At 42.4% G+C, this 27,251-nt stretch overlaps 1 protein-coding gene across 2 annotated transcripts; it reads left to right on the top strand.

Moving 5' to 3' along the window:
• The first annotated feature begins 236 nt into the window (after positions 1-236).
• Positions 237-8,501, top strand: SNRPB (small nuclear ribonucleoprotein polypeptides B and B1). 2 transcript variants are annotated; one of them, XM_033095545.1, is made up of 7 exons: positions 237-375; positions 2,671-2,822; positions 4,616-4,727; positions 6,205-6,357; positions 6,898-7,036; positions 7,348-7,473; positions 8,344-8,501. In XM_033095545.1, the coding sequence occupies exons 1-7, from the start codon at positions 373-375 to the stop codon at positions 8,379-8,381; spliced, it is 723 nt and encodes a 240-aa protein (XP_032951436.1). In that variant the 5' UTR covers positions 237-372; the 3' UTR covers positions 8,382-8,501. The 2 variants fall into 2 exon arrangements, with proteins under 2 accessions (XP_032951436.1, XP_032951437.1); XM_033095546.1 differs by having other exon boundaries at positions 8,197-8,492.
• The last annotated feature ends 18,750 nt before the right edge of the window (positions 8,502-27,251 follow it).

Below are 27,251 nucleotides of genomic sequence, written 5' to 3'. Positions count from 1 at the left end.
TATAGAGCAGAGAGCAGGGGTAGAGTAGTGGGAGATGAGGACCGAGAGTTAACGGACCGGGCCGGGGGATGACAGTGTGCAGGAGCAGCTCCTGCACGAAGGGGTCCAAGGAGAATCCTAAACTAACCGAGTTCAGTTTGGTTAGCGCTGCCCAAGCCCAGCCCAACCTCCCGCCCCGCTCTAAGATTCCTTTTCCGCACGGTGGGCGGAACGCGAGGGCAGGGCTCTGGGACCGGAAGTAGTTTTCTACCCGAACCCATTTTGCTCCCGGACGTATTTCCGGTAGCGGCGGCGGGAAGCTGGCGACTGGAGGCCCTCTAGGCCTCCCCACAGGCGAATCCGGCGGGAATCCAAGCCATCAGAACCGCCACCATGGTGAGGAGGCGCAGGCTGGAGGCGCGGGAGCTTCCGAGTCTGTTGTTCAGGCGGGGACCGGGACTGATTGGCGGGGAAGGCCGTGCTTGGCCGCTCATGGCGATGAAGGCCCGGGCCGCGGCCGCTCGGTCAGGGCACTAAAGACCCGAGACCTTGGTCGTTCGGCGGGTTGGGGGAGGGGAAGGCTGGCACTGAGGGGGAAGGCCGGGGTCGCTCGGTGGGGGCGAGGATGGAACTGCGGCTCTCCACGCCGCTGTAGCCACAGTACTTGGGATCCTGTAGGAACTAAGTAAACTTTTGTAGAAGAAATGTGTTCCGGGGTTTTCGGAGCAGGCACTAGAGCCGCAGGAGGACTAAGGAAGACCTACTAAGAGGCTCAGACTTGTGAAGGGAGTGAGGGTCTGAGCAGTTACGGAAAAAGTGCAAGGGCTTGCGGCCGAAACTGGAGTGTTCTTGGATCTAGTCGGTGGCGGGAACGGTAGGGTGACTGAGAATGTTTGGAGGAAGAGTTGAACTCATTTTTTCAGCATGTATGTATGAGTACGTCGGACTTTTCAGGCGCTGGGGCTACACAATGAAATGTTTCCTACACCGAGTTGACTTTGTAGTTGGAGACACCGGTAATATTAGGTTGGTGCAAAAGTAATTGCGGTTTCTGCAACTTAACCTTTTAAACCGCAATTACTTTTGCACCAACCTAATAGAATTCAGAGTGGTAATAAAGCATTGAGTGAAAGTAATGGCGGGAGGCGAGCAGGGTAAGAATGCTGTAGGGAGTAGAGGATTCCTGAGCAGAATTGTACAAGGTTGTTAGGTGTTTTCCCAGCGAAAATGAGAGGGGACATTATAGATAAGAAAGGATGCGAGAGCAAAGCATGAAAGGTAGCACTATTGAAAGTTGCTGGAGGGGGAAAGGAAGAGCTGGAAGTGGGGCTGGGAGGAATTGGCAGGAGGATGGTTACTAAAAGGCTTACATTCTGCTTAATCCTGCTGGTGATGAGGCGTGTCGTTGAAGGCTTGTAAGGAGCAAAATGACATGAATTTAAGTTGTGTTTAGAAAGATTACTTTGTTCTGTAGCTGTTCTGTGTAGGGTGAAGTGAAAGCAGGGAAACCTGGCAGGATACTGTTTGGGGGAATTTTGTCTCCCAGCTTCAGTGGCTTCATCTGTAAACTAGGAACAATGGGACTGATTTTGAGATTTAAATGAGATACATAGTGCTTATCACAGTTCTTGGTATACAGTGAGCACCCAGTAAGAGTTGGTTGTTGCTGGGTGGACCAAAAAATGTTGCCATAAAGGTTCAGATCTTTGTGGCCAGAAGCTGTGTGATTACCTGCCAGTTAAAAATAAGAGTCATCTAAGAGAGACTGAACCATATAACCTGGGTCTCCAGGGTGAATGTCAAGATTCTGATCCACACATTTGTGGGTTCAGAAACCCGTTCTTGTCCAAGCTCACAGAAGTGAACAGCATACCCAGGCCTGGCATTTGAAGGCACTTGGATGAGTTAGGACTGGCCCACACCATTCACTGATGGGAGGCTGATGATACCCGGATCAAATGCCAGGGCATTTATTTCTAGAGAGAACTATAACTGCCAGGGGCACCTGACAATTTGCATTGTGATGTGTATATAGTCTATTTTAACAAAGCTATACTGGAATCCAAGTAATAAAGCAGAATAGATTATTGGGTTAATTAAGACGTGTAGCGAGTTACATATTCTTAAAGACCATGTGTGTTCAAACTGATTAGCACACTGGTCACCAGAAAGCTTTCCTCCCAAAGGTAGTCTTGGAGGCACACTTATTTGGGGATTGCATTCTCACCTCCACGCTGACCAGCTCCTTTCTGATAAGCTTCTGGTTGATTGGATTTTTAGTGCCAGTCCCATTCCAGCTCTTTCCTCAGTCTTTTTAATGGGATGTGGGTGACAGCACTGGAGTCACACACCTAGAATCCACAGTGGCAGATGACTAATCTCGTATGGGTGGATTGGATTAGTTTGGAGACATCCTGCACTCACCCCTGAAACACAGCCTAAACAAAGGCAGTTGTAATACGAAATGATTTGAAGGGGAGGAGAATAATAGTAGTGGGTAGAGGTCAGGGCTGAACACGGGGTGACACGGGAGGATTCCTGGCAAAGGGCTGTGGCTGGAAGACAGAACTGAGAATCTACTGAGAAAGACAGACACATGGCAAAGAAGGCCACAGCAGACTTTTGAGGAAGGGCTAGGGATATGTGGGTCCCAAGGAGCCGAGTGTCATCCCCACTGATCTCTCCTTGCAGACCGTGGGCAAGAGCAGCAAGATGCTGCAGCACATCGACTACAGGATGAGGTGCATCCTGCAAGACGGTCGTATCTTCATTGGCACCTTCAAGGCTTTTGACAAGCACATGAATTTGATCCTATGTGACTGCGATGAATTCAGGAAGATCAAGTGAGGAGTGGGCTGTGGGGAGGGATTTGGGGGAGGGGGGTAGATTGGGTGGGTGGGCCAAGTGACAGGTCATGTAGTTAGCTGGTTTCTGTCAGTTTGTTTGCTCTCCTGGTTGAGAGGGCAGATTTAAATGGGGACATTGGTCACTAAGAAATCGCCTTCCTTAGCCCAGCAAGCCTGTTCTGTAGTTGTAGCAGAGTACAAGTTGTAAGGAGAGCTGCTAGGCTTTTTGTTTCTCTGACTTTCTTGTGCCCCTGGGTACTGGGGTAAAGGGCTCTCATGTTCTCCCCACAGGTGTGTGAGGGGGGAGAGCTTGATTTTCTGGCCTCAGTGCCTATTTGTAAAGCTGTAGCCTAAAGGGCTTTCCCAATGCAGCCTGGTCTGAAACTGCTTTAAGAAGCCTCTGACCCTCTTCAGGGTAAGTGCTCAGCTCCCTGTGTGGGTTTGGGGCCAGTGATTTTTGTTGGCATTTATAGAAACAATTGGAGATATTTTCTGCTTTCCTATAATTCCATAAGTTACTAGTTAACTACCTTGTCTTAAGACTCACAGATCTGAAGCTTCTGGCCTATTAAAATATGTGGTCTAGCTTTTTGTCATATTTTTATATTCAAGGCATCTTGAGGCTCAAAGGTTATGTGACTTCTGTGGTCATTCAGCAGTCTTTTGCCATGCGCAGTGTCCATGTTATGTTGTCAGCAGTTGTGAATTCCCTTTGGTTCCCTTTGGGGCTGTTTGTGGCATGAGGTCTAGAAATATAGGACAAAAAAATGTGGTAGGGATGGCTGAGTGTACCAAGTGTACACATTAGAGAAGGGATAGAACTATTCCAAACGGGTTTCTTCTGTTTTTTAAATCAAACTAACTTTATTCTGATAATAAAAAAAATGTTTAGAAAATATTTTTTAAAAATACAGAAAAATACATGCAAAAAATGCCCACAAAGGTTTTTTTTTTAAAAAATTGTGAAAAGGCAATATATGTTTTTATTAAAAAGGAAGAAAATATAGATAAGCTAAAAAAGAAAGGAAAAAATGTCTACCTACTGAAAACCACTGTTAATTTCTTTTTTCCATTTTATTTTTATTTTTTTAATTAAAGTTTATTGGGGTGACAGTTGTTAGCAAAGTTACATAGGGTTCAGGTGTACAGTTCTGTATCACAGCATCTATACGTCATATTGTGTAAACTGTTGTTAATAAAAAACGGCATTTTTCACGTTGTTTTTTAAAATCAGGCATTTTGTCTTTATTTTTAGGGTTCTGGCTTTTTCTTTCCTTCCCCTACCTTATTTTTCCCACTTTACATTCATATTTGGTTTATCCTTTTCTGGATGTGGCTGTTTGGAGATTTTTGTTTTTGTGCTCTGAGGACAGAGGTGTCGTTCTGGTGTAGTTAACTCGTACCTTTTTTTATGGCTTCTCTTTCTGATGGAGGTGAGGGACGAAATGATAGGCCTGTGAGGTTGAATTGCTACTAGCAGGATCCTGCATGTAAGTGGAAAGGCCTTAACAATTGCCCAGAATAACATTTGAGCCAGGGCTGGGCTTTTTTGATTCTTCTCTTATCTCTTGGTCCGGGCATCCTCTTTGCACGGGAAACAGCCACTTAAGGGGTTACAGATTAAGCCTGTGAAGATTGTCTAGGGGAGCCGTCTTAGGGGAGGTTTATGGACCATTTGTCAGGATACAGATTGTAAAACAAATCTTGGAGTCCCCTAGGCAGGTGACCATGAACTTGACCCTCTGTCTAATGCTTGCTTTTTTGGTTTCTTTTCTTAAACCTGTCTTTAGGCCAAAGAACTCAAAACAGGCAGAGAGAGAAGAAAAGCGAGTCCTCGGTCTGGTGCTGCTTCGCGGGGAAAACCTGGTCTCAATGACAGTAGAGGGACCTCCTCCCAAAGATGTAAGAGCCATGAAGCAAGCCTTGTGAAAGAAAGAGCTTACCGTGAACCAGGCTGTGTGTTAAGTTCTCTGTGTTTCATTGCACTACTCACAGGCAATCTCTGGCTTTGCCCCCTTTTTACTGATAATAAACAGAATCTTAAAGAGGTTGCCCTGCAAGTAACAAATGGAGACAGGGAACTAAATAGCACTTGAAGATTTCTAACTTTAAAGCCCTCCCTTCTTTCTCAGTGGATGTACATAGTGAGTCAGTATAAAGGGAACCTAAGAGCCATCTGGGTCAATTCTTAATGTGGTGACAGTCTAGCCTAACTTTAAAAACTTGTGACTTCAAACAGTAGAATATGTATGTATTTTGTGTGGTTATAGAATAATAGCTAACATTTATTGAGCATCTGCTGTGTGCCAGGCACTTTAGTATTTCATCCTTGTAACCATATTTTGAGAGAAATTCTTCGTACTTTATAGATAAAACAAACTGGGTTTTAGTAACTTGCCCAAGGTGTCACATCTAGTAAGTGGTGAAATTGGATTTAATCCCAGGCATTCTTGGTTCTGTAAACACCGTCCTACATTTAGAAATAAAGCAGGCTTTAGAGAATCTAACAAAAAAAATTTTGGTTTTCCCTTTTTCATTTTAAGACATTTTTCATCAAAGGAATAATCCTCTTACCCTGTTTTTATTTTTGTCCACTTATATATCTGTTTTTGTATATTTAACACATAATATACATGTAATATTTTGTTCTACTTTTTGACTTAACATTGTAAATGTTTTTCTACTTGCTTTATACAAGTCATGTTTTAATGACTAAAGATATTCTCACAAGTGAGTACAGAGTAGTATATCCTAGTCATTTCTTTGTTTTTGGACTTTAGTTGAAGGTTTTTCCAATATAAATCTGCAAGGGATGTTACCATATTTTTTGTTTCAAAGCATATGTACATATTCATAAGTCTTGGTACCTATTTCCAGTAGAATTTGCTCTTCTAATGTAGCCCATTATAAACCTTCATGAGCACAACCAGTTTTGTCATAGCCGCATCACTTTCAGATGTGGAAACAGTCCCAGAATCATGGGATTACTTGCCCTCTGTCACCTACCAGGTGAGAATCAGAGCTGGGACTGGACCTGATGTTTCTTTGATGCCAGGTCAAATGCTTTTGTCTATTGCACCCTTCTGAATGGAGCACTGGCCCTTGGTTGGTTAATTTTCATAGGAGTGCACATGGTTGTGCTGTGGCATGTTTCTCTATCTAGACTTACCCTTAAGCTCTTCTGGCCTGCTGCGGGAGTGACAGCTAGGCACATTATCTTGGATGGAGGAGGAATGGTGTTAACCACATATGGGTGGGTAGTGTCTGTAAGTTTTTTGATGCCCTATAAATCTGAGGGGTTCTCTTGGCAATGGTATTCCAAAGTATATGTCTGATTCTCTAGGCCACAAGCATTTTAGTATGTTTCTTTACTTTTCAGACTGGCATTGCCCGAGTACCACTTGCTGGAGCTGCTGGGGGCCCAGGGATCGGCAGGGCTGCTGGCAGAGGAATCCCAGCTGGTGTTCCCATGCCCCAGGCTCCTGCAGGACTTGCTGGGCCAGTCCGTGGGGTTGGTGGGCCATCACAACAGGTGAGGACTTGAGGAAGGGTCCCGGTGTCTGGTGGTTAAAAATAAAGATAGAAGGAGGGTCCACAGTTTGGGAAGAGTCCAGAATGACCACCCTATGACTGTCAAGCTGTCAGTGTTTCAGTGTGCTTTGTATGTGGTCTCAGAATCAAATGAGAAGGAAAACTTATCATTGTAAACTATATTGAGCTATCAAAGATAGGCATGAAAGGTGTATTAGCTAATTGTATTGGAGCAAAATGTTTCCATGACAACATTTGAAATACACTCTATTATAACCTATTATCAGTCATTTGAAAATGCAGGTGTCCTCTCTAATTTGCGTTGGGCCTCTTTAACTCAGGCCTAGAAGATGGGAATTGGGCATTGAAGCTTGATCTTCTGTGGAAGGTGGTTTTGGATAGGAAGTTTGACACTCTGAGTTGTAGTTTAGGGGTTTTGGAATCTGCTGTTTATTTACCAAGTTGGGGACGAGAGTTACAAGTTGGGGACGCTGTATTGTACTGTACTATTTTGCTTAATTCTCTTCCTGTGTCCTCTTAGGTGATGACCCCCCAAGGAAGAGGCACTGTTGCAGCAGCTGCAGCTGCTGCCACAGCCAGTATTGCAGGGGCCCCAACCCAGTACCCACCCGGCCGTGGGGGTCCTCCCCCGCCTATGGGTCGAGGGGCACCCCCTCCAGGTGAGGAGCCCTTAAGGAGACCATTGCTAATTGATAGAAAATGCCTGAGCTGGATTTATGATGAGATACAGTCTTAACTGAAACTCATGATGAGTTTCTATAATTAAGCAGGATTACTCTGAGATCCAGCCTGGCTGGCTGACCATGGACAAGAGCCATTGGGAACCTTACCTCTTTGGCTCAAGTTCCAGTTTGCTACTGGGAGGATGGAATGGTCCATTTGTCTCAGACCTTGGTGGACAGCTTTGTATGTTTCCTGCTACCTTTTCGAAAGACACTTGAGCTGTATTCTTGGCGCTTTTGTCTTCCAGGCATGATGGGCCCACCTCCTGGTATGAGGCCTCCCATGGGTCCCCCAATGGGGATCCCCCCTGGACGAGGAACTCCAATGGGCATGCCCCCTCCAGGAATGCGGCCCCCTCCCCCAGGGATGCGAGGTAAGTGCGTGCAGCAGTGACTTGGACTTTTTTCCTTAGAGCCATAGTGGAATGGGAAGTGAGGAAAGATTGGATTTGATTGGATTTACCCTCTGGGTTTTCAGGCCTTAAGCCTAGGGAAGTGAACTCTTACAGGACAACTTAGCCCAGAAAGGAAAGGGAACAGCATTTCTTAAATTGACGTAATTCCCTCTTAGAACAGTTGAAGCAGCCCTGCACCAGCGTACTTCTCAATGTCCGAGGTAATATTCTCAGGGCACTGAAGTAATGAATTCTGAGGGTCTCCAATAAAGGTCATGGAATTAATTGTCTTACGCCTTTTGGTTTGATAGAGTTTAGTAATTAAGAGGGCAGTGGGCTTTGCTGTAGTATTTAATATGTATATCTGTTTAACTCCCGTTTGAGAAACGCTGACATAGATCAGCCCTTTCATTTTATAAATAAGGAAACAGGCCCAGAGAGAGCTCAGTGTCCAGATTTCCAGACCACTCATAGTGGTCTTTAAGATAACTCACAGTCATAGTAGGTGACCCCTTTTTCTCTAGTCCAGGTTTTCTGTTTTGGGGTTTTGTAAGCATAGGAACCTAGTCAGCCCCAGAGAAGTCCCCAATGAGTACATACATCCCTCTGATCACTTGGTAACTAGGGTGTGGGAGGCTGGAGCAGGGATGGGGATTTGAGTTGCAGATCAGGCACTGACTGAATTTCTTACTCTTACTTCAGGCCTTCTTTGACCCTTGGCCACAGAGTTACGGAAGTAGCTCCACAGAGGCGTGGGCCCGGTTCCTAAGGGCCACATTACTGCAGACCTGTTTGTTTGTAATGCAGTTGTTCGTGGAGTCTCACCGGATTGTCTGGTTTCCCTTACAGGGCCCCCTCCCCTGGGAATGCGCCCACCAAGGCCCTAGACTCATCTTGGCCCTCCTCAGCTCCCTGCCTGATACGAAAGGCTGTACATAGTCCGTTTATTTCCTTGTGACCTGTGAAACAAATTTATAATAAACTCTTAATAGGATATTCTAAATGCACCTAGTGGATCTGTTCATTTTTAGAAAAATCTTTGATAATATCGGGTGCTTAGTAGAGTCAAGAAGGGGTGCCTTGGAAAAATTAGCCCTAATCTTAGCTGCTTCCCTTAGAAAATATTTTACTACACGTTTGCAGAGATGTACAACATCATACCAAGAGAATACAAAATTGAACTGTAACGAGACATTTTTAACCTATCAAACTGGCAAAGATCAGTTTGTTGAAATAAACACTCATACAGTGTTGGTGAGGTTGGAAATTGGTGTATCCTCTTTGGAAGGAACTTATCTAGATAGCTTCTTGAGCAGTACTTTAGATTATCATTTATTTTTGTACAATAAAGTATGAAGTAAATACTGAAAATGAAAATCCTATTAAGAAAGGAACAGTTTTTGTATAACTTTCTCCAGGGTTACACACATACATATAACCTTACCCAACTTTTGCATTGTAGGACTTCCATGATTTTTTCCACCCAAAGTCTGTTCAGTTGATATGATGGTCACTGAACTACTTAGAACATTGAGCTTAAGGGTACAGATAATAAGAGGTGGCCACTAATCTTAAATTACTGTCTATGGGGAAGACAATTCTAAATGCAAAGGAGAACTTAATGACAAGACGTGTATGGTACTTCAGGAATTTAAGGGTGGTTCAACAAACCACATCAGGAAAAACAAGGAAAAAGCTTCATGATCATCTCAATAGACGCAGAAAAAGCATTTGGCAAAATTCCAACACTCTTTCATGACAGAAACACTAAAGAAGTTAATAGAAAGGAACTCTCTAAACATGATAAAGGGATTCACAAAAAACCGACAGTTAACAAAGTGAAAGTCTGAAAACCCCTAAGATCAGAAGCAAGACAAGGGTGCCACTTTGGCCACTGCTATTCGACATTATACTAGAAGTTCTAGCCAGAAAAATTAGGCAAGAAAAAGAAAAGGTTCAAATCGGAAAGGAGGAAGTAAAACTTAAATATCCCATATATAGGTAATTCCAAAGAATCCATAAGAAAGGTGCTAGAGCTGGTAAGTGAATTTACCAAAATTGTAGGGTAAAAAAATCACACAAAAATCAACTGTATTTCTACATATAAACAATGAACAATCCAAAAAGGAAATTTTAAAAATTCTATTTATAATAGCATCCAAAAGAATAAAATGCCTAAAAATGAATTTAACCAAGGAGGTAAAAGAGTTGTACGTTGAAAACCACAAGCATCCTGAAAGAAGGGAAACCTAAGTAAATGGGGAGACATCTCATGTTCATGGATTAGAAGACGTAATGTTAAAATGGCAGCATTCCCCAAAGTTTTCTGTAGGTTCAGTGCAATCACTATCAAAATTCCCAGTGGCTTTCTCAGAAATGGATAAGCTGAACCTCAAATTTATAAGAAGCTGCAAGGAGTCCCAAATAGCAAAAAATCCTGAAAAAGAGCCAAGTTGAAGGACTCATACTTCTGATTTAAAAAGTTCCTACAAAACTTCAGTAATCAGAACTGTGGTACTGTCAAGGATAGACTTAGGCCAATGGAATAGAATTGAGAATTCAGAAGTAAACTTGCAAGTGTGGCCAATTGATTTTTGACAGTGCCAAGACCTTTCACTGGGAAAAGAATAGTCTCTCCAACAAATAGTGCTGGACAACTGGATAACTTCATGCAAAAGAGTGAAGTTGGAGCTCTTCCTCAATATATCACTAACTCAAAATGGATCAACAATAGAAATATATGAAACAAAACTATAATAAGACTTCTAGAAGACTGGGCAAATCTTAATGATCTTGGATTTGGTGATGAATTTTCAGATTTGACACCAAAAGCACAAGCAACGGAAGAAAATTACAAACTTTGCATTAAAAGATATCAAGAATGTGGAAAGACAACCTACCAAAGAAAATATTTGCAAGTCATATATCTGATTTGGGTTTAATACCAAAATTACAACTTTTGTAACTCAACAAATAAAAAGATAATTGAGCTCAATTAAAAAGTCAGCAAAGGAATTAAATAGACATTTCTTCAAAGATACACAAAATGGACAGTAAGCACATGATAAGGTGTTCAACATGGTTGTTAAATGCAAATCAAAACCACAATGAGATTCCACTTCACACCCACTAGGATGGATTTAATGGAAAAAAGGGAAAGTTGGTAAGTATCTGGAGAAATAGGAACCCTGGTGCTTTACTGGTGAGAATGTGAAGTGGTGCAGCCACTATGGAAAACTGGCAGTTCCTCAAAAAGTTAAGCATAGAACTACCATATGACCCAGCAATTCCACTTCTAGGTATATACCCAAGAGAAATGAAAATACATGTCCACACAGAAGCTTGTATACGAATGTTTGTGGCAGCATTATTCATAATAACCAGTAGTTGGAATCAACCCAACTGTCCATCAATGAATGGATAAACTGGGATATGTTAATACATTGAATGGAATACTATTCAGCCATAAAAGGGATGAAATGTTGATACATGCTGCCACTTGGATGAACCTCAAAAACATAATGCTAAGTGAAAGAAGCCAGACAGCAAAGGTCACATATTCTTTTTATATGAAATATCTACGTAAAACCGGAGAGACAGAAAGCTGATTAGAAGTTACCAGGGGATGGGGGAAGTGGAGAGTGATTACTAGTGGATATTGGGTGTTTTAATGTGATGAAAACGTTTTGAAACTAGAAATAGCTGGTAGTTGCACAACATTCTAAATACACTAAGTACCATTGAGTTCCAATGGTCAAAGTGGTTAATTGTATGTTATGTGAATTTGACCTTAATTAAAGAAGGAAAAGAAAGTTTCTTCACGGAGAGTTTACCAAGGCTTTTCGTTGTGGGAAGGATCGTCCCAGCGGAGGAAAAGGCTAAGGAGTAGTAGATCAGGGAGGTCAGGGAGGTGTGCTTGGCAACAGCAGCTTTTGGCAGAAGTGTCAATGGTTGGCTCAGATAGTGTCAGAAGAACCTGCACCCTGAGCAGCACAAACTGCAAAGCAGGGCTGAGGCAACCCTCTGACTAGCCTCCCATCTATCTGCCAGGTGTGACCCAGAAGGGTTTACTGCTAGCCTGAGCCGAAAGGCAGGGACTTACACACTTACTACACAAATAAACAACATTGCCTAGTGGTTAAGCCGAGTAAAAATCCTGGATGCTCAAAATTTCTTGAAAATAGATTAAAACTCTGTTCAAAGTATAATCTATACAGTTCTGTGTATACAGCCCTACACAGAAAAATCTTAGACACATTTGCTTTTGAGAACCATTGACTAAATTAAGAGAACAAACAAAAGGAAAAGTCTGCAATCAGATATCTGGGCATTCTAACCATTGTTATCTTTAAGATAACTCCTAAGTCCTTGATGGTGAAAGAAGTTTGGGTAGAGAATTCTGATGTGCTTTGACTTGTCTATCGACTTTACTCCAGTTTTCATATTAAGCTTCTATAAAATTAGTTCAATTAGTAAATTGGTCTGTGGCTGTGAGGATTAACTGAGATAACAGAATAAAGGTATTAAGTTTGCTGCTGGATTTAAGTCTTAAATTTTGATTGGTTAGACCCACTTGCATACATACTATTCCATAGTTTATGTATTCTGCTGTTTCTTTAAAAAATATTTTATTATATAAACTCTCATTAAAGAATGGCTATGGAAAGAAAATACCATGTTTCCCCGAAAATAAGACCTAGCCGGACCACCAGCTCTAATGTGTCTTTTGGAGCAAAAATTAACATAAGACCTGGTCTTATTTTACTATAAGACTGGGTATAATATAATGTAATACAAAATATAATACTGGCTCTTATATTAATTTTTGCTCCAAAAGACACATTAGAGCTGATGGTCCGGCTAGGTCTTATTTTCGGGGAAACAGGGTCCTGAGTCCCAACGCCCCAACCATTCAATGTTAGCCTTTGGCTGCTTGTTGGGTTTTGTGGTCTTAAGTACTCAACTTTCTATTTCTTTTAACATCAAAAAACCTTATCTCCAGATCTTTGCAAACATTACAATGATGTTAGTATTTCATTAAGTGAACATAACACTATTAACTAATTCTCTGTAGTTGGACATTTAGAGTAGTTTTTTCACTAACAAAGTAATGATCATATTATTGCATAAAGAGTTTTCTATATTTAATCAAAGGATGTAAATGTTTTAATTAACTTTCTTAAAATTTGAGTCAATTTGCCCTGTTACAAAATAGACACAACTACACTTTTCACAACATGCTCCTCAGAATTGGTAATTGTCATTAAGAGGGAATACACTTTTCTAGTTTTACAACTGAAAATGATAACATCATTGTATTTTGTTTATTTCAAAGGAGGGATTTAAGCATTTTGTTATTTATTTCTTCTTTTGTGTATTGTCTTAAAAATTTTGTGATAGACATTTTTCCATTTTACATGTTTTCATAATGATTACTCGGTGTATATCTAGCAAGTGTAGCATAACTCAGTCATTCTTCCCATTTTGGGAATTCGTATTATCTCTGATTTCTCATGACTGCAAATACAGGCAGCAGTAAAATATTTTGTGTAGAAATATTTTTTCTTTGGGTTTTCTAAGATTCTAGGAGCCATATTAATGATTCAAAGGCAGACCTAGGAAGAAGGAAACGCTCATTTACCAAATCCAGGTATATGCATAAAATATCTCTGGGAGGCTACATACTAGGAATTGTCCAATTTCGTTGCCTGTGGGGAAAGGAACCTAGTTCGAAGGGAATTGGAATGAAAGGGAGAATTTCCATTGTACACTATTTAGAATTTTTAAAATGTTGAGCCATGTGAATGCATTACTTAGTTAAAAAAAATTAAGTACATTTAAAAAATTAAAAAGGGTGAAATAAAAATGGTGACTTAAAAAAGATAAATCCACTAGGGGGCAGCATTGCTCTGCCAGGAAGAAGGGAGCAGCAACTGCATGGGCTCTTATGCACAAGTGTGTTGCTGAAATTGTGGGTTGTTTTTTTTTGTTTGTTTGTTTTTTTACCTTCTGTATTGTTCTAATTTTCTACAATGACCTATACAGAAATATAATACACTTTAAGGCAGTGTCAAGCCCTGCACCTCTTTAGCTGTGGGGTTGTACTCCCATATTTGTGTATAAATTACTAAACGTAGAGTTACTGAGGAAGAAGGGTGGTTACATTTAATGTTGATAGATATACTGAATAGCCCTCCAATTGTATTATCCTACACTATTAACAGTACACACAGTTCTCACATCCTTGCCGACACAGTGTATTGTGACATTGGTAGATCCTGTTCAATCTGATAAGTCTCCATGTTTTAATGTGTATATGTTTGGTTTTAAGGGAGGCTAGTTATGTTTTCACATATTTAGAAGCAATTTATTTTTCTGTGAACTACTTCCCCCATTCTAATGAAGGCAGGGAATTTGTCTAGGTTGTTTCCAATTGCTCCGTACACTCAACACACGTTGAATGAATGAATGAATGAACCTGAGCTCCAGGTTCCTAATCTGTAAAATGAGGGTTGTGTCTTGTTGCCTCATGGGAGGTAGGTTGACTCCTTCACCAAATTTGAGTTGGAGAGCTGAGACTAAGGGCTCTATGCATGCATCAAGGGGGTAGGAAAAGATTAATTTTTGACATACTGAGGCTTTCTGTGGAGAGTGGGGCAGGCTCCTGAGCAGATCTGAAAATGGCTTAAGCGAGCAAGGAGGGGTGTCTGGCCCATTTTATTGTGCTTAGGGGCAGGGCTGTGGTAATGGTCCTACAAGAGGGCCAGAGCTTGCATGGCGTAAACTTCCCATAGGTATCAAAGGAGGGAGCCCACAGGCTTTCTTACAGCAACATAAAAAAATGAAGCCAGACATTATTATGTGATAATAGAATCTCATCTCATTGAAGATTGAATGATGTACTATAAATAATAAGGTTAGCAGAGGAAATTGTCAATAAATATTGGCCATTATTGTTCTTGAGTCTTTCAATTCTAACTTTGTAAAGGGAGAGTTTTTTTCCTTTTGAATATAACACAATATTTTTTTTTTTTTAGGAGTGTGGTCTATAGTTACAGGATTTGCTTATTCTTTTGTATGATGAGGCTTATTCATCTGTTTCTTCTGTGGACCAGGTACAGTGTTTTGCATGGAGTTAATGAAAGAACATACCCATGTCCAGGGTGGCTCATATTGAGGACCATGCACAGTGCTGGGCACTTCATGTGCATTTGTCAGGGAATGCTAGCTGCCATGGATGAAAGGGAATATCCCTGGGGTGTGGGGTGAGGAGGTTGGTGGGTAAAGCTGATCACATGCATAGCCTATGATCCAGCAATTGAACTCCTAGAATATATATATATATATATATATATATATATATATATATATATATATATATATATATGTTGGATATATATTCTGAATATATATTCTGTTGGATATATACGTATATATCCAACAGAAATGCTAACATATGTTTACAGACAAGAATATATATATAGCAACTCAATTCAGAATAGCCCCAAACTGGAAACTACCCAAATATCCATTAATAGTAAAATGGAGAAATTGTAGTATATCCAGGGAATACTTCACATCAAGGATCTACAATAACACACAGCAATATGGATGGATCTTCTATACAGAATGTCAAGTGACAGAGCCGAAGACCAAACACAAAATACATACTGTGTAATTCCATTCACATGAAGCGCAAAGACTAATCTTTGCTTGTAGAATTTGGGATAATGGTTTCCCTGGGAGCAGGCACAAAGGGAATTTCTAGGGTACTGGTAATGTTCTATTTCTTGATCCAGGTGCTGGTTACTCAGTGGGTTCAGTTTGTAAATATTCATCAAGCTGCTCGCTTTTGACATGAATTCATTTCTGAATGTATGTTAAGCCCCTATAAAAACAAAAATATCCTCATTGGGGAAAATCTAAAAGGAAATTTACCACCGTGTTAACTGTGGCAGTGTCTAGGTGATGAGACGCTGGCTAGTGTTTCCCTTCTCTTTATGCTCCTAGTTTACTACCATTCATTCATTTATTCATTCAATGAATACTTCTTGAATGCGTAATATGTACTAGGCACTGTTCTATTTAACTCCGCTGGGTATATAAGAGTAAAAAAAATAGAATTCTCTGTAGTTGATGAGCTTACATTCTAGAAGGGGGAGAAGGACAACAAATAGTGACCATGTAAATACATTGTGTCAAATGGTAATAATTGCTCTGGAGTAAATGAAACCAGGAAGAGGGAGACGCAAAGTGCTATCATTGTGGTGCTATTTAATCAGGGTGGTCAGAAAAGGCCCTCCTGAGAAAGAACAATTTGAACAGAAACCTACGGCTTTGAGCCATGCAGGTATGGTTGGGGATGGAGCAAAAGAACTCCAGGTAGAGGGTACAGAAACTGCAGACACTGAAGTGGGAGCATATCTTCTTTTTCAGAGAATATCAAGAAGGTCACAGTGCCAGTTATCCATTTATTGTATCTCAGGTCCAAATCCACCCTTCAGAGCCTGCTCTGTAGCTAGACTCAAAATATTATTGCCCTCTGGTATGATGTTAAGGTTTGTCAGTAGTGGGTGCTAGAGAGACATCGCAGGAAGAGAGAGGGCTTTCTTTTCCGGTTTGGTGTGCCCTCAGCAGGCTTCTATAGCCTGCACTGCTTCTCCAGGCCCAGCTCCCACAGCCTGGGTGGTCTCTCCAGCCCTGGGGGCTTCTGCAGGCGAGATGGCTTCTTTATCACTGGCTCTGGCAATGCACAGTGGCCATCAGCAGCCAGCGACCAACAGGGAATCCCTGTCATGTCAACCTAGAGCTGCTTCCTCATCTCCCTACCCAAGCTCTGTAGTCGTACCAGGGCAAGGCAGGCCATGAGGACTGCAGCTCTGCTGATGATGGGACTGACTTTATTGGAGAAGAGTGAAGAAAATTACATGCCCAGGATTGATGTACAAAACAGCAGTGATATCAGTGGTAAACAATCAGAGAAGGCCAACATTATGGTAGATTAAGGCCTCTTTACTGATTGGGAAAAACAACAGACAGGTAGACCAGCCAGAAATTTAACAAGGGAGCTCTGAGAAGTGGGTCTTGATAAGATCCTACTTATCCCTAGTGGTCTGGAAGACTAAGCTCATGCCCAAGGCTGTGAGCATCTAAGGAGAGACAAGAGAGGACCCCAGCCATCTATTCTTCTCTGCTTGAATGTGAGATCTTGTAAACACAGAATATAAAAGGTGGGGCCCACTTATAAATTGCCTGAGCTTTGAATGTGTTCCTGAAACCACCCACAGATTCATTACCAAAGGATGGAAGCCTTACCAACTCAAGGTGTTTAAGCACAACCTCTAACTAATCACATGCTGACCCAGGGGTGACTCTAGGAAGTCAAGCTTAAAAATAAGTACACGAATTAAAAAAAACAAGAAACTCTAAGTACCATATACTCCACAGAATTAATCAGGTGAACAAATCCCAGACACAAATAAAGGAACAAATAAACAGCAATAACAACCACCCATCCTGGGGGAATCAGAATTCAGAGTTGCAGCAATATATGATATAAAATGTCCAATCTTCAACAAAGGATGGCGTGCGCGCGCACGCACACACACACACACACACACACACACACACACACTCCTACAAACCAGAAAAGTGTGACCTCCATCCAGAAAAAAGCAGTCAATACACAATTCTGAGGGGGCCCAGACGTTAGATTAAGCAGACAAAGACTTCAGGTATTATCAACATGTTTGCCTAACAGATTATAGAACATTCCACCCGACAGCAACAGAATACACATTTTCTTAAGCACTCACTGAACATTCTTGAGGATGGACTATACTGTAGTCAATAAAACAAGCTGCAATCAATTAAAATTTTAAATTTAACTTTTAATTTTGAGTTAACTGTAGATTCACAGGCAGTTGTAAGAAACAATACGGAGAGATTCCGAGCACTGTTTACCCAGTGCCCCAATGGGAACACCTTGTCAAACTATAGTACATCACAACCAGGATATTGACATTGATGCAGTCAAGACAGAGAACATTCCATACAAAGACCCTTGTGCTGCTGTGCTTCCTTTGATATCCACACGCTGTTTCACTCCCACTCTCTCCTTAACCTCAGGCAACCACTAATCAATTCCCCATTTTATAAGTTTGTCATTTCAAGAATGTTATATAAATGGAATTGTACAGTATATAACCTTTTTTTCAACACACAATATTACAATAGTTTCAGGGGTACACCATCGTTGTTAACATTTGTAGACCTAAACAAGTGATCACCATGCTAAGACCAGCAACCGTCTGACACCGTACCATATTATTGACTATATTCCCCATGCTGTATGTTATATACCCAGGACTTACTTATTTTATACCTGGAAATTTGAACCATTTATTGCCCTTCGCCTTTTCCACCCTTTTTAATTTTTCAGTTACAGTTGACATTCAATATTATTTTATATTAATTTCAGGGGTACAGAATAGTGGTTAGACATTTATATAATTTAAGAAGTGATCCCCTGACTAGTCTAGTGCCCACCTGGCACTATACATAGTTATTACCATATTATTGACTATATTCCCTGTGCTGTACTTTACATCCCTGTGACTATTTTGTAACTACAAGTTTGCACTTTTTAATCCCATCACCTTTTTCACCCTGCCCCCCAACTTCCTCCCATCTATCTTCTCAACAAATCTAGTATCCATCGGACACCATACATAGTTATTACAATATTATTGACTATATTCCTTATGTCGTACCCTACATCCCCATGACTACATTGTAACAACCAAATTGTACTTCTTAATCCCTTCACCTTTTTCACCTAACCCCCAACTCCCCTCCCATCTGTCAACCATCAAAATGTTCTCTGTATCTATGAGTTTGTTTCTGATTTGTTTCTTTGCTTGTTTTGTTCTTTAGATGCAAAATCACATTGCATCTGTCTTTCTCTGTCTGACATACTCCACTCAGCACAATACCCTCCAGGTCCATCCATGCCACCACAAATGACAAGAACCCATTTCCTTCCATGGCCTAGCAATATTCCACTGTATATACATACCACCTCCTCTTTATCCATTCTTTCATCGATGGACACCCAGGCTGCCTCCATATCTTGGCCATTGTAAACAACGCTGCAGTGAACACATGGATGCCCACATTCATTCAAAGTAGTGTTTTGGGTTTCTTTGGCTAAATATCCAGAAGTGGGATTGCTGGGTTCTTCTTTGTCTCTTGTTATAGCTTTTGTTTTAAAGTCTATTTTGTCTGGTATAAGTATGGATACAACAGCCTTTTTTTGTTTCTTCATGAAATGTCTATTTCCATATTTTTACTTTCCATTTGTGTCTTTCATCTGAAGTGATTCTCTTGTAGGCAGCATATGTAAGGATTTTGTTTTCTTATCCACTCAGCCCTCCTATATCTTTTGATTTGAGCATTTAATCCATTTTTATTGAAAGTAATTTTTGATAGATCTGTCACTGTTGCCATTTTATTACTCATAATTTTGATTCCCCTTCTTCCCCCCATATTAAAGAAGTCCCTCTGACATTCCTTGTAATACTGGTTTGATGTTGATGAACTCCTTCAGCTTCTTCTTGTCTGGGAAGCTCTTTATCTGTCCTTTGATTTTAAATGATAGCCTTGCTGAGTAGAGTAGTCTTTGGTTGTAGATCCTTGCTTTTCATCACTTTGAATATTTCCTGTCAATCCCTTCTGGCCTGCAAAGTTTCTGTTGAGAAATCAGCTGACAATCTTACGGGAACTCCCTTATAAGTTACTAATTACCTTTAGGATTCTCTCTTTGTCTTTAAACTTCCCATTTTAATTGTAATGTGTTTTGGTGTGGGCCTGTTTGGGTTCATCTTGTTTGGGACTCTCTGTACTTCCTAGACTTGTATGCCTATTTCCTTCTCCAGGTTAGGAAAGTTTTCAGTAATTATTTCTTCAAATAGGTTCTCAAACCCTTGCTTTCTCTCTTCTCTTTCTGGTACTCCTGTAATACAAATGTTGTTATGCTTGAGGTTGTCCCAGAGGTCACTTAAATTATCCTCATTGTTTTGGGTTCTTTTTTCTTTTTGCTGTTACGATTGGGTGTTTTCTGTTACTTTGTCTTCCAAATCGCTGATTTGATCCTTTGCTTCATCTATTCTGCTTGTGATTCCTTCTAGTGCATTCTTCATTTCAGTTGTTGTATTCTTCACTTCTGACTTGTTCTTTTTTATGGTTTCTATGTCCTTTTTTATGCTTGCTATCTCTTTGATGAAGTTCTCACTGAGTTCTTTGAGCATCCTTTTTTTTTTTTTTAAGATTTTATTGGGGAAGGGGAACAGGACTTTATTGGGGAACAGTGTGTACTTCCAGGGCTTTTTCCAAGTTGTTGTCCTTTCAATCTTAGTTGTGGAGGGTACAGTTCAGCTCCAGGTCCAGTTGCCGTTGTTAGTTGCAGGGGGCACAGCCCACCATTCCTTGCGCGAGTTGAACTGGCAACCTTGAGAGCTCCAACCAACTGAGCCATCCAGGAGCTCAGCGGCATCCTTGAGCATCCTTATAACCATTGTTTTGAATTCTGTCTCTGGTAGGTTGCTGCCTCCATTTTGCTTATTTTTTTTTTCTGAAGTTTTCTCCCATTCTTTTATTTGGAATGTATTTCTTTGTTTCTGCCTCCCTGTCTTTCTTTCTATGTATGAGATAGATCTGCTATATCTCCCAGTCATGGCTGGGTGGCCTTATGTAGTAGGTGCCCTGTGTGACCCTGGCACAGTCTCCCTGGTCACCTGCTCCAGGTGCTCCAGGAGTGTCCCTTGTGTGGGTTGTGTTTGCCATCCTCTTATAGTTGAGCTTGATTGCTATTGGCACATCAGTGGGAGAAATTGACCCTCAGGCTGATTGGCTGTGGGGTTTGGCCATATCCATAGCTTACGGGCTGCTACATGGGTGGCTTACCCCTGTGTGTGGGATTCATGCCAGTGGGCTCTGGTGCCTATTGAGACTCTCCTTTTTGCATGCTGCTTGTAGGTCTAATTGGGCAGTGTTCTGCTGTGGTCTGAAGTCAACCTCCAGGTATGTTGGTTCTGGGGTCTCTTGGGAGGGGCTCCAGTGCAGGCCTATGTATCTACTGCCTATAATCAGGTGGGGCCTACCCAGTAGGAGCTACAAAGTAATCTGTGTTTTTTCTGTCTGTGCTAAACCTGAAGGCATGTAAGAGAGGCCATGCTGTGAACTGAGGATGGCTGCCACCATTACCTGGCCTGGGGTAGCTCTGCAAAAAGCCAGGACACCCTGAGTCCTGCTGCCACATGCGACTCCCTTAAAGTTTAGCCACTGATAAAGCCTAGTGCGGTATGCAAGTTGGGTGAGGCAGGGTCTCAGGGAGTCATTAGAGTGGGAAGAGTTGTGTTCACCAGGTTAATGCAGATTCTAGTTTGGTGCCAGTTCTGATCCTGGAGTTACTCAGGAAAAGTCTCAGAGTACAATGAGGTCAGTTGTTGCCTGCTTGGGGCCTGTGAATTCCAATAGTTTTCCAAGAAAGAGGGCAATGTAGGTGGGGCTGTCTGCTCACCAAGAAAGTACCTCTGGAGTTGGGGGACTTGGGTGGGGGATGGTCCCAGTGAGTCAGCAGGGTGGAGCCCCAGAGCTCAACAGACCAATCAGATTCAGATTCGGCCCTAAACATAAGGGGTCGGCTTAAGACATTAAAGATGGCAGATGCCTGCTGGGCTGCATGGGATGAGGACCCCACACAGGGAAAATGGTGACTGTCCTCCAGCCCTGGCTTTGAAGTCACACACCTTAGTCTGCTCCCCGTATGCCTCTGATGCCCCCCGAGACACTATCTCTCCACTGGAGCCCAAGGTGAGTGCCCAAAAGAGTGAGTTTGTATGCAGGCAGCTTAAGAGGACCTCTGGGTTTCCCGCAGCCTTCCGACCCACCCGGATGGTTGGAATCCTCTTCCTGGCACCAGTGTTCAGGAGGAGGAATCTGGAATGGGGCTGAGGTCCTTCGCTCCTCTGAGGGGAAATTCCGTGGCCAAGGTATCCCTCCCTATTTTCAACTGCCACATGGAGGTTTGGGACCTTCCTGTTTTTGTCTCTGTCCCCCCTACCAGTCTCAACATGGTTTCCTCTTTATATCCTTAAAACTTCCGTTCAGCCAGACTTCATTTGGTTCTCCAGGTTGATTGTTCTATAACTTAGTTATAATTTTAATGTGTTCATGGAAGAAAGCAGGCATGGTGTTTATTTTCTCCACCATCTTGGATCTCTCCCCAGCATATAAACTTTTAGGATTGGTTTCTTTTACTCAGAATAATTCTGTGGAGATTCTGCCATGTGTTGTGTGTATCAATAGTCCAGTTTTCATATTGCTGAGTAGTATTCCGCGGTATGGTTTTACTGCAGCTTAATTACTCACCAGTTGAAGGACATCTAGGTTATTTCCAGTTTGAGGGCTACTACAAATAGAACTTCTATAAACTATGTATCTATGTAGCTTTTTGTGTGAACACAAGTCTCATTTCCTGGGATAAATGTCCAGGAGTGCAATTCCTGAATTGTATGTTAATTGCATCTTTCATTTCCCTCTCTTTTCTCTCCTCCTCCTCCTCCTCCTCCTCTTCCTCCTCCTCCTCTTTCTTCTCACTTAGAAATTACCAAACTATTTTCCAGAGCAGATGTAACATTTTACAATTACACCAGCAATGTAAGAGTAATCAAATTTCTCCGCATCCTTGCCAGCATTTGGTACTGTCACTGTTTTCAAAAATTTTTTTTAGCTATTTTGTTGGTGTGTAGTGCTATCTCATTGTAGTTTTAATCTGCACTTCCCTAAGGGCTAATAATATTGAACATCTTTTCATGTGCTTATTTGCCATCTGTATATCCTCTTCAGTGAAAAGTTTATGTCTTTTATCTATTTTCTTAATTAGATTGGTTTTTTACTGTTGAATTTTAAGAGTGCTTATGTATTCTAGATACTAATTCTTTGTCAGATATGTGGTTTGGAAACATTTTCTCCCAATAGCTTTTTTTTAAAAAAAAATCCTCTTAACAGGATCTTTCACAGAGCAAGAGTGTTGAATTTTGATAAAATCCAATTTATCAATTTTTTTTGTGCAATTTTGATAAGAATTGTACTAAACTGGCTGTTTCTCTCGAGATGCTCACTCTTGCAACCCACACACCATGTTGTGAGGAAGCCGAGGCTATGTGGACAGGTCCTAGGTAGCTGACGGCCCCAGCTTAGGGCTTAGCCAACATCCAGCATTGACCTCCAGAAATGTGAATAAACAAGCCTTTGGATGATCCCAGGCCCAGCCTTTTAGCTGTTCCAGATGTCACCAGGTTGAGCAGAGATGAGCTACTTCTAACAAGTCCTGCTCAAATTGCAGATTAAAGAGCAAAATAATTGTTGTCATTATTTTAAGCCTTTAATTATAGGTTGGCTTGTTACACAGCAATTGGTAACTGAAACATACAGCAACTGTGTCAGCAGAAATCACCTGGTTAGGACACTGCCACCTCTGATGCCCTCTGAGCATTCCTTCCATCCTAATCTCTTAAGAGTCAAAATCCCAGGAGAGAGCATGTGACTGTCCGAGTGAAGATGCCCAGGCAGGTTGAAGAAGGATGTGACTTTCTCAGCCTGAGCAAGAGGAGAGGGCAGTGTGACATAGGAGCCAAGAGTCATCCTTCCCACAAGACTGTGTGAGAAAGGTGACTTTCCATAAGTGCTACTGGGAGAGCCCCGAACTAACACATCTGTTTCCCAGGTCTTTGCACAGCTGGCTCTTCTCATGCAGTACATCCCAGTGGCCGAGGGCAGTCTACTGGCCTGAGTTCAAAACTCAGGTCTACCACATACCTGCTGTGCAATTCTGTGCAAGTGACTTAACCTCTCTATGCCTCAGTTTTCTCATTTGGAAAGAGGAGGTAATAATAGTATCTACTTCACTGAGTTGTTATGAAGATTAAATAAACTAATAGTATACAAGTAAAGCACCTGAAACAGTTCCCGGCATACAGTAAGCACACTAATTTAGTTTTTAATGGTTATTTTTATTGCTATTATTAAAATTTTGGCTCAGATGTCTTTCTTGGATGCTACCATCTAAAGCTATTCTTACCTCCACCACTTGAAGAGAGGTAGCATTCAGTTAAAAAAATTTTTTTTGGTATGTATCCAACTGCTAGGAGTGCTGCCCACAGATGACTCTCAGCTGTAAGCTGCTTTAGGGATGGCCTCTGAAGCTGTAGAGAGCTAATTCACCCAAAGTCATAGCTCGTCTAGGGTGAATCAGTGACAAATACAGGCACAGAAAGGCTCAGACATCTTGGCCCAACCTGGGAAAATTCTCATGGGTCATTCTAGCTCCAGAGCTGCCCATGGGGTGGGCCCAGGCTGTCACTGCGTCTGCATCATGGTTCGATTCCTCCCTCTGCACCCCCTGCTTCTTCCTCCTTCCTTTCACCAAGTTGATCCCCAGGCCATTCCTCAATAAATGTCCTGCACCCTGAACTCCATCTCAGTCAGCTTCCTGGAAGGTCAACCTGCAGCAGCAGAACTTGAGGAAGACTAATAGTTGGCATTTGCTGGAAAGATGAGGTGTCTGGGGCTACCAAAAGGGAAGATCATCTCGGACGACATGGAGTCTCCCTGCTGAAAGGAGCGTTCCTTTTACTAAGACGGGGGATTGCTTCCTGTTCTGGTGGCAGGTGCATAGCAGAGTTCCTTTTGCTCTTGGAAAATGTATAAGAGGAGAAGTGAACACACATGAGTACAGGAGAGGACCCTGGTCAGATTCAGGCTGTTTAAATATTTACTCCTGGAGAACAGGGATGTGAACGCAGACTCCCACAACATGACAGAGCTGACGGATCCAGGAGTTCACCACACTTCTCAAATATGTCTGCCCAAGTACCTCAAAGAGAAAGGACGGTGAGCTCAGACCCCTGGTCTAGGAAGAGCAGTTGTGTTTACCCAGTGACATCAAGTACACCAGCGGGGTGTGCGGGCCCGCATTTGAGAAGCTCAGATGTGGGTGAGAAATGCAAAGCCAAGGACTAGCGCTCGATCTGGCTAGGGTGTGATTGAGGTCAGAGCCCAGTGCAGGATCAGGTTCTGTTTGGGATCAGGGCTCAGCCTGGGTCTAGGGCTCAATCAGAGATCAGGACTGGAGTTCACTGTTGGTTCAGAACTTAGCCTGAAGCCAGGATGAAGACTCAGTCTGTGGTCAGGACTTAGTCTGAGATTGGGATTAGGGTTCAGTCTGAGATCGAGAGTGTCTGGGGCTGGACCGGGGCCCAGTGTGGAGTCAGGGCTTGGTCTAGGGCCAGAATCAAGTCGTGATTTAGCCGCGGTAGAAGCCAGGACTTAGTATAAGCCAGGGTTTAGGGCTCATTCTAGCATCAGGCCAGTTTCGTCCATCATGGCTCTGAGTCATGGCTCTGTCTGGGGTCATGGGTACAAGCTGGAACCCCACCTGAGTTTTCAGGCAGGGCCTGTTCAGGGCTTGGCCTCAGCCCAGGGTTGGGCTTTATCCTCTGCTGCAGTACAGCCTGGCATCAGAACTTAGTCCTAGAGCAAGCAGCGGAGTCAGCACATTGTTCTGCAGCAGGGTCAGCAAACCATAACCCATAGGCCAAACCTGGCCTGTCACCTTTTTTATTAAATAAAGTTTTATTGCAACACATTCATGCTCATTTGCTTAAGTATTGTGTTTGGAACAGAGAGCATATGGTGTGCAAACCTGAAATATTTACTATCTGGTCCTCAACACTAAAAGTTTGCCAACCCTTGTTCTAAAGGCTTGGAGGCCCCTCTGGTGTGTGAAAGCTCAGATCACTGACCTAACTCAGTGTCGAGAGCCTCTGTGAAGATCAGTGTTTGAAAACAAGGGAATTCCAGCAGTGGGAGGCCTGAGCCTCAGTAGTCCTGTTGCTGGCATCTTTGCTCAGTCTTGAAATCTCTTCTGCCCTTCCTCTCTGAAAAGCATTGTCAGGGTGTTGCCCTACCAACTGAAAGGAAAGCCCGACCTGCACATTCTTCTTTGCACCTTCCAAAGCCGTACTTCCATCCACATTCTGCTGTAGGCTGTCTTCTCTCAATGTCCCCACTTCTCCCATCTTCAACAAGGGCTCTCTCATTGACTGTGGGGTGGCCTCTGCTTTCAGCTGTGGGGCGAATTTTGTCCCAGTGAAGTGCTACTTCAGCTCAGCTGACAGACGCCAAGAGCAAAGGGGGTTGAACTGGAGACAGAGTTACCTGGCAGGTGGTTCTCATCACCTTCAGCTACTTTCCCTTCCCCCAACACGTGTTCCCCCAACACACACACACACACACACACACACACACACACACACACACACACACACACGCACACACGAGGGCCATTCTAGCTCGACCTGCTTGCGGGGTGGGCCCAGGCTATCCCTCTGCCCCGGCCAACTTTCTCCCCCCCCTCATGGGGGGTTGATGCCCAGGCCTCTCTTCAATCAACATCCTGCACCCTAAACTCCATCTCAGATCCAGCTTCCTGGGAAGCTCAACCTGCAACAACCAAGCTTGAGGAAGAGAGGAAGATGACATTTGCTGGAAGAATGAGGTGTCTGGGACCAACACAAGGGGAACCTGTCTCTGTCTGGTTTTCCTGCTGAAAGGATTGTCCTTTGTACTAAGAGTGGGAGATTCCCTCCTGTTGTCTCCAGCCCCCCATGGCCCTTCCTGCTGCTCAACCCTGAGGAAGTGGCTGCCTGCTCTGAACCCAGCTACATCCAAAACCTAGTTTTGGAAAGAGCGTCCTGGAACCAAAACAGCCTGGCTCATTAAATGCATCCACTTATCTGGGTTCTCCAAGCTGTCCCTGTGCTGTGCAGAATCATCAGAGAAATGCCTTCACTGAAGCCATCACAAGGATCATCCATCAAACACTGTCCATGTGTTTGCATGACTCCCTTTTTGCAAAGACCCACTACATAAATTCTTTCCACTGGAGTTTGCATCCAGGAGGTGTCTCACTGCGGATGAGCGTGCTTTGTTGTTGTTGTTCAGATTACTTAAATTATGTCAATGCACTCAAAAAGAGTCAGGAGGCTTTGATTAGAAATAAAATAACAAAGATTTATTCAAGGGTCTTAGGGTTTTCACACTAGGAAACACAACCAGGTAATACCCAGAGTATCCCAAAGGAGGAAGAAAAGCTGAGGGTTCTTATAGTAAAAAGTACATTTTTGAGAAGAATCAGTACTATATTCTCAGCCTCTGCATTGGTCTGAGATGGTAATCTTCAGATGTCTAGCGATCTGGACAATGACACAATTTCTTCTTGAGGTCATTCAGATGGTCGTCTGAGGGTTTGATGTATATCTAGGCATTGATGCACAACGACCTGATGTACATCTAGGTACTGAAGAAGGACTGGAAAGTTCAGAAGTTTAAGTTCCCAGAGTCAGTTAAAACAAGCATAGAATCATTTCCTCATGCCTCAGTCTACTTACTTTTAATAATTTAGTAGCTTGACCATTGTGACTCCATTTTATTCCTTCACTCTTTTCCTCAGTTATATGATTACTTATAATTCCTTTGGCTGTCTAGAATATTGTGGAGTTGATTTCCATGTCTGGTGCCATTATCTCCAGGGCCTGGTGGTTTCCACTGTGGTCCTCATCCCAGAGGTCTCTGTCCTGTTTGATGCTAAGAATGTGATTGTGTGTAGTGTAAGCTACTGCGGATGTTCTGCAAAG

This window comes from Rhinolophus ferrumequinum, chromosome 23 (assembly GCF_004115265.2).
Source record: "Rhinolophus ferrumequinum isolate MPI-CBG mRhiFer1 chromosome 23, mRhiFer1_v1.p, whole genome shotgun sequence".
Taxonomy (NCBI): domain Eukaryota; kingdom Metazoa; phylum Chordata; class Mammalia; order Chiroptera; family Rhinolophidae; genus Rhinolophus; species Rhinolophus ferrumequinum.
This window is presented reverse-complemented; position numbering and strand designations above follow the sequence as displayed.

Bases quoted from the DNA above. Each gene is read 5' to 3' on its own strand.
- SNRPB (XM_033095545.1), top strand. The intron at 2,823-4,615 runs GTGAGGAGTGGG...ACCTGTCTTTAG, and splicing joins GATGAATTCAGGAAGATCAA to GCCAAAGAACTCAAAACAGG. The intron at 4,728-6,204 runs GTAAGAGCCATG...TTTACTTTTCAG, and splicing joins AGGGACCTCCTCCCAAAGAT to ACTGGCATTGCCCGAGTACC.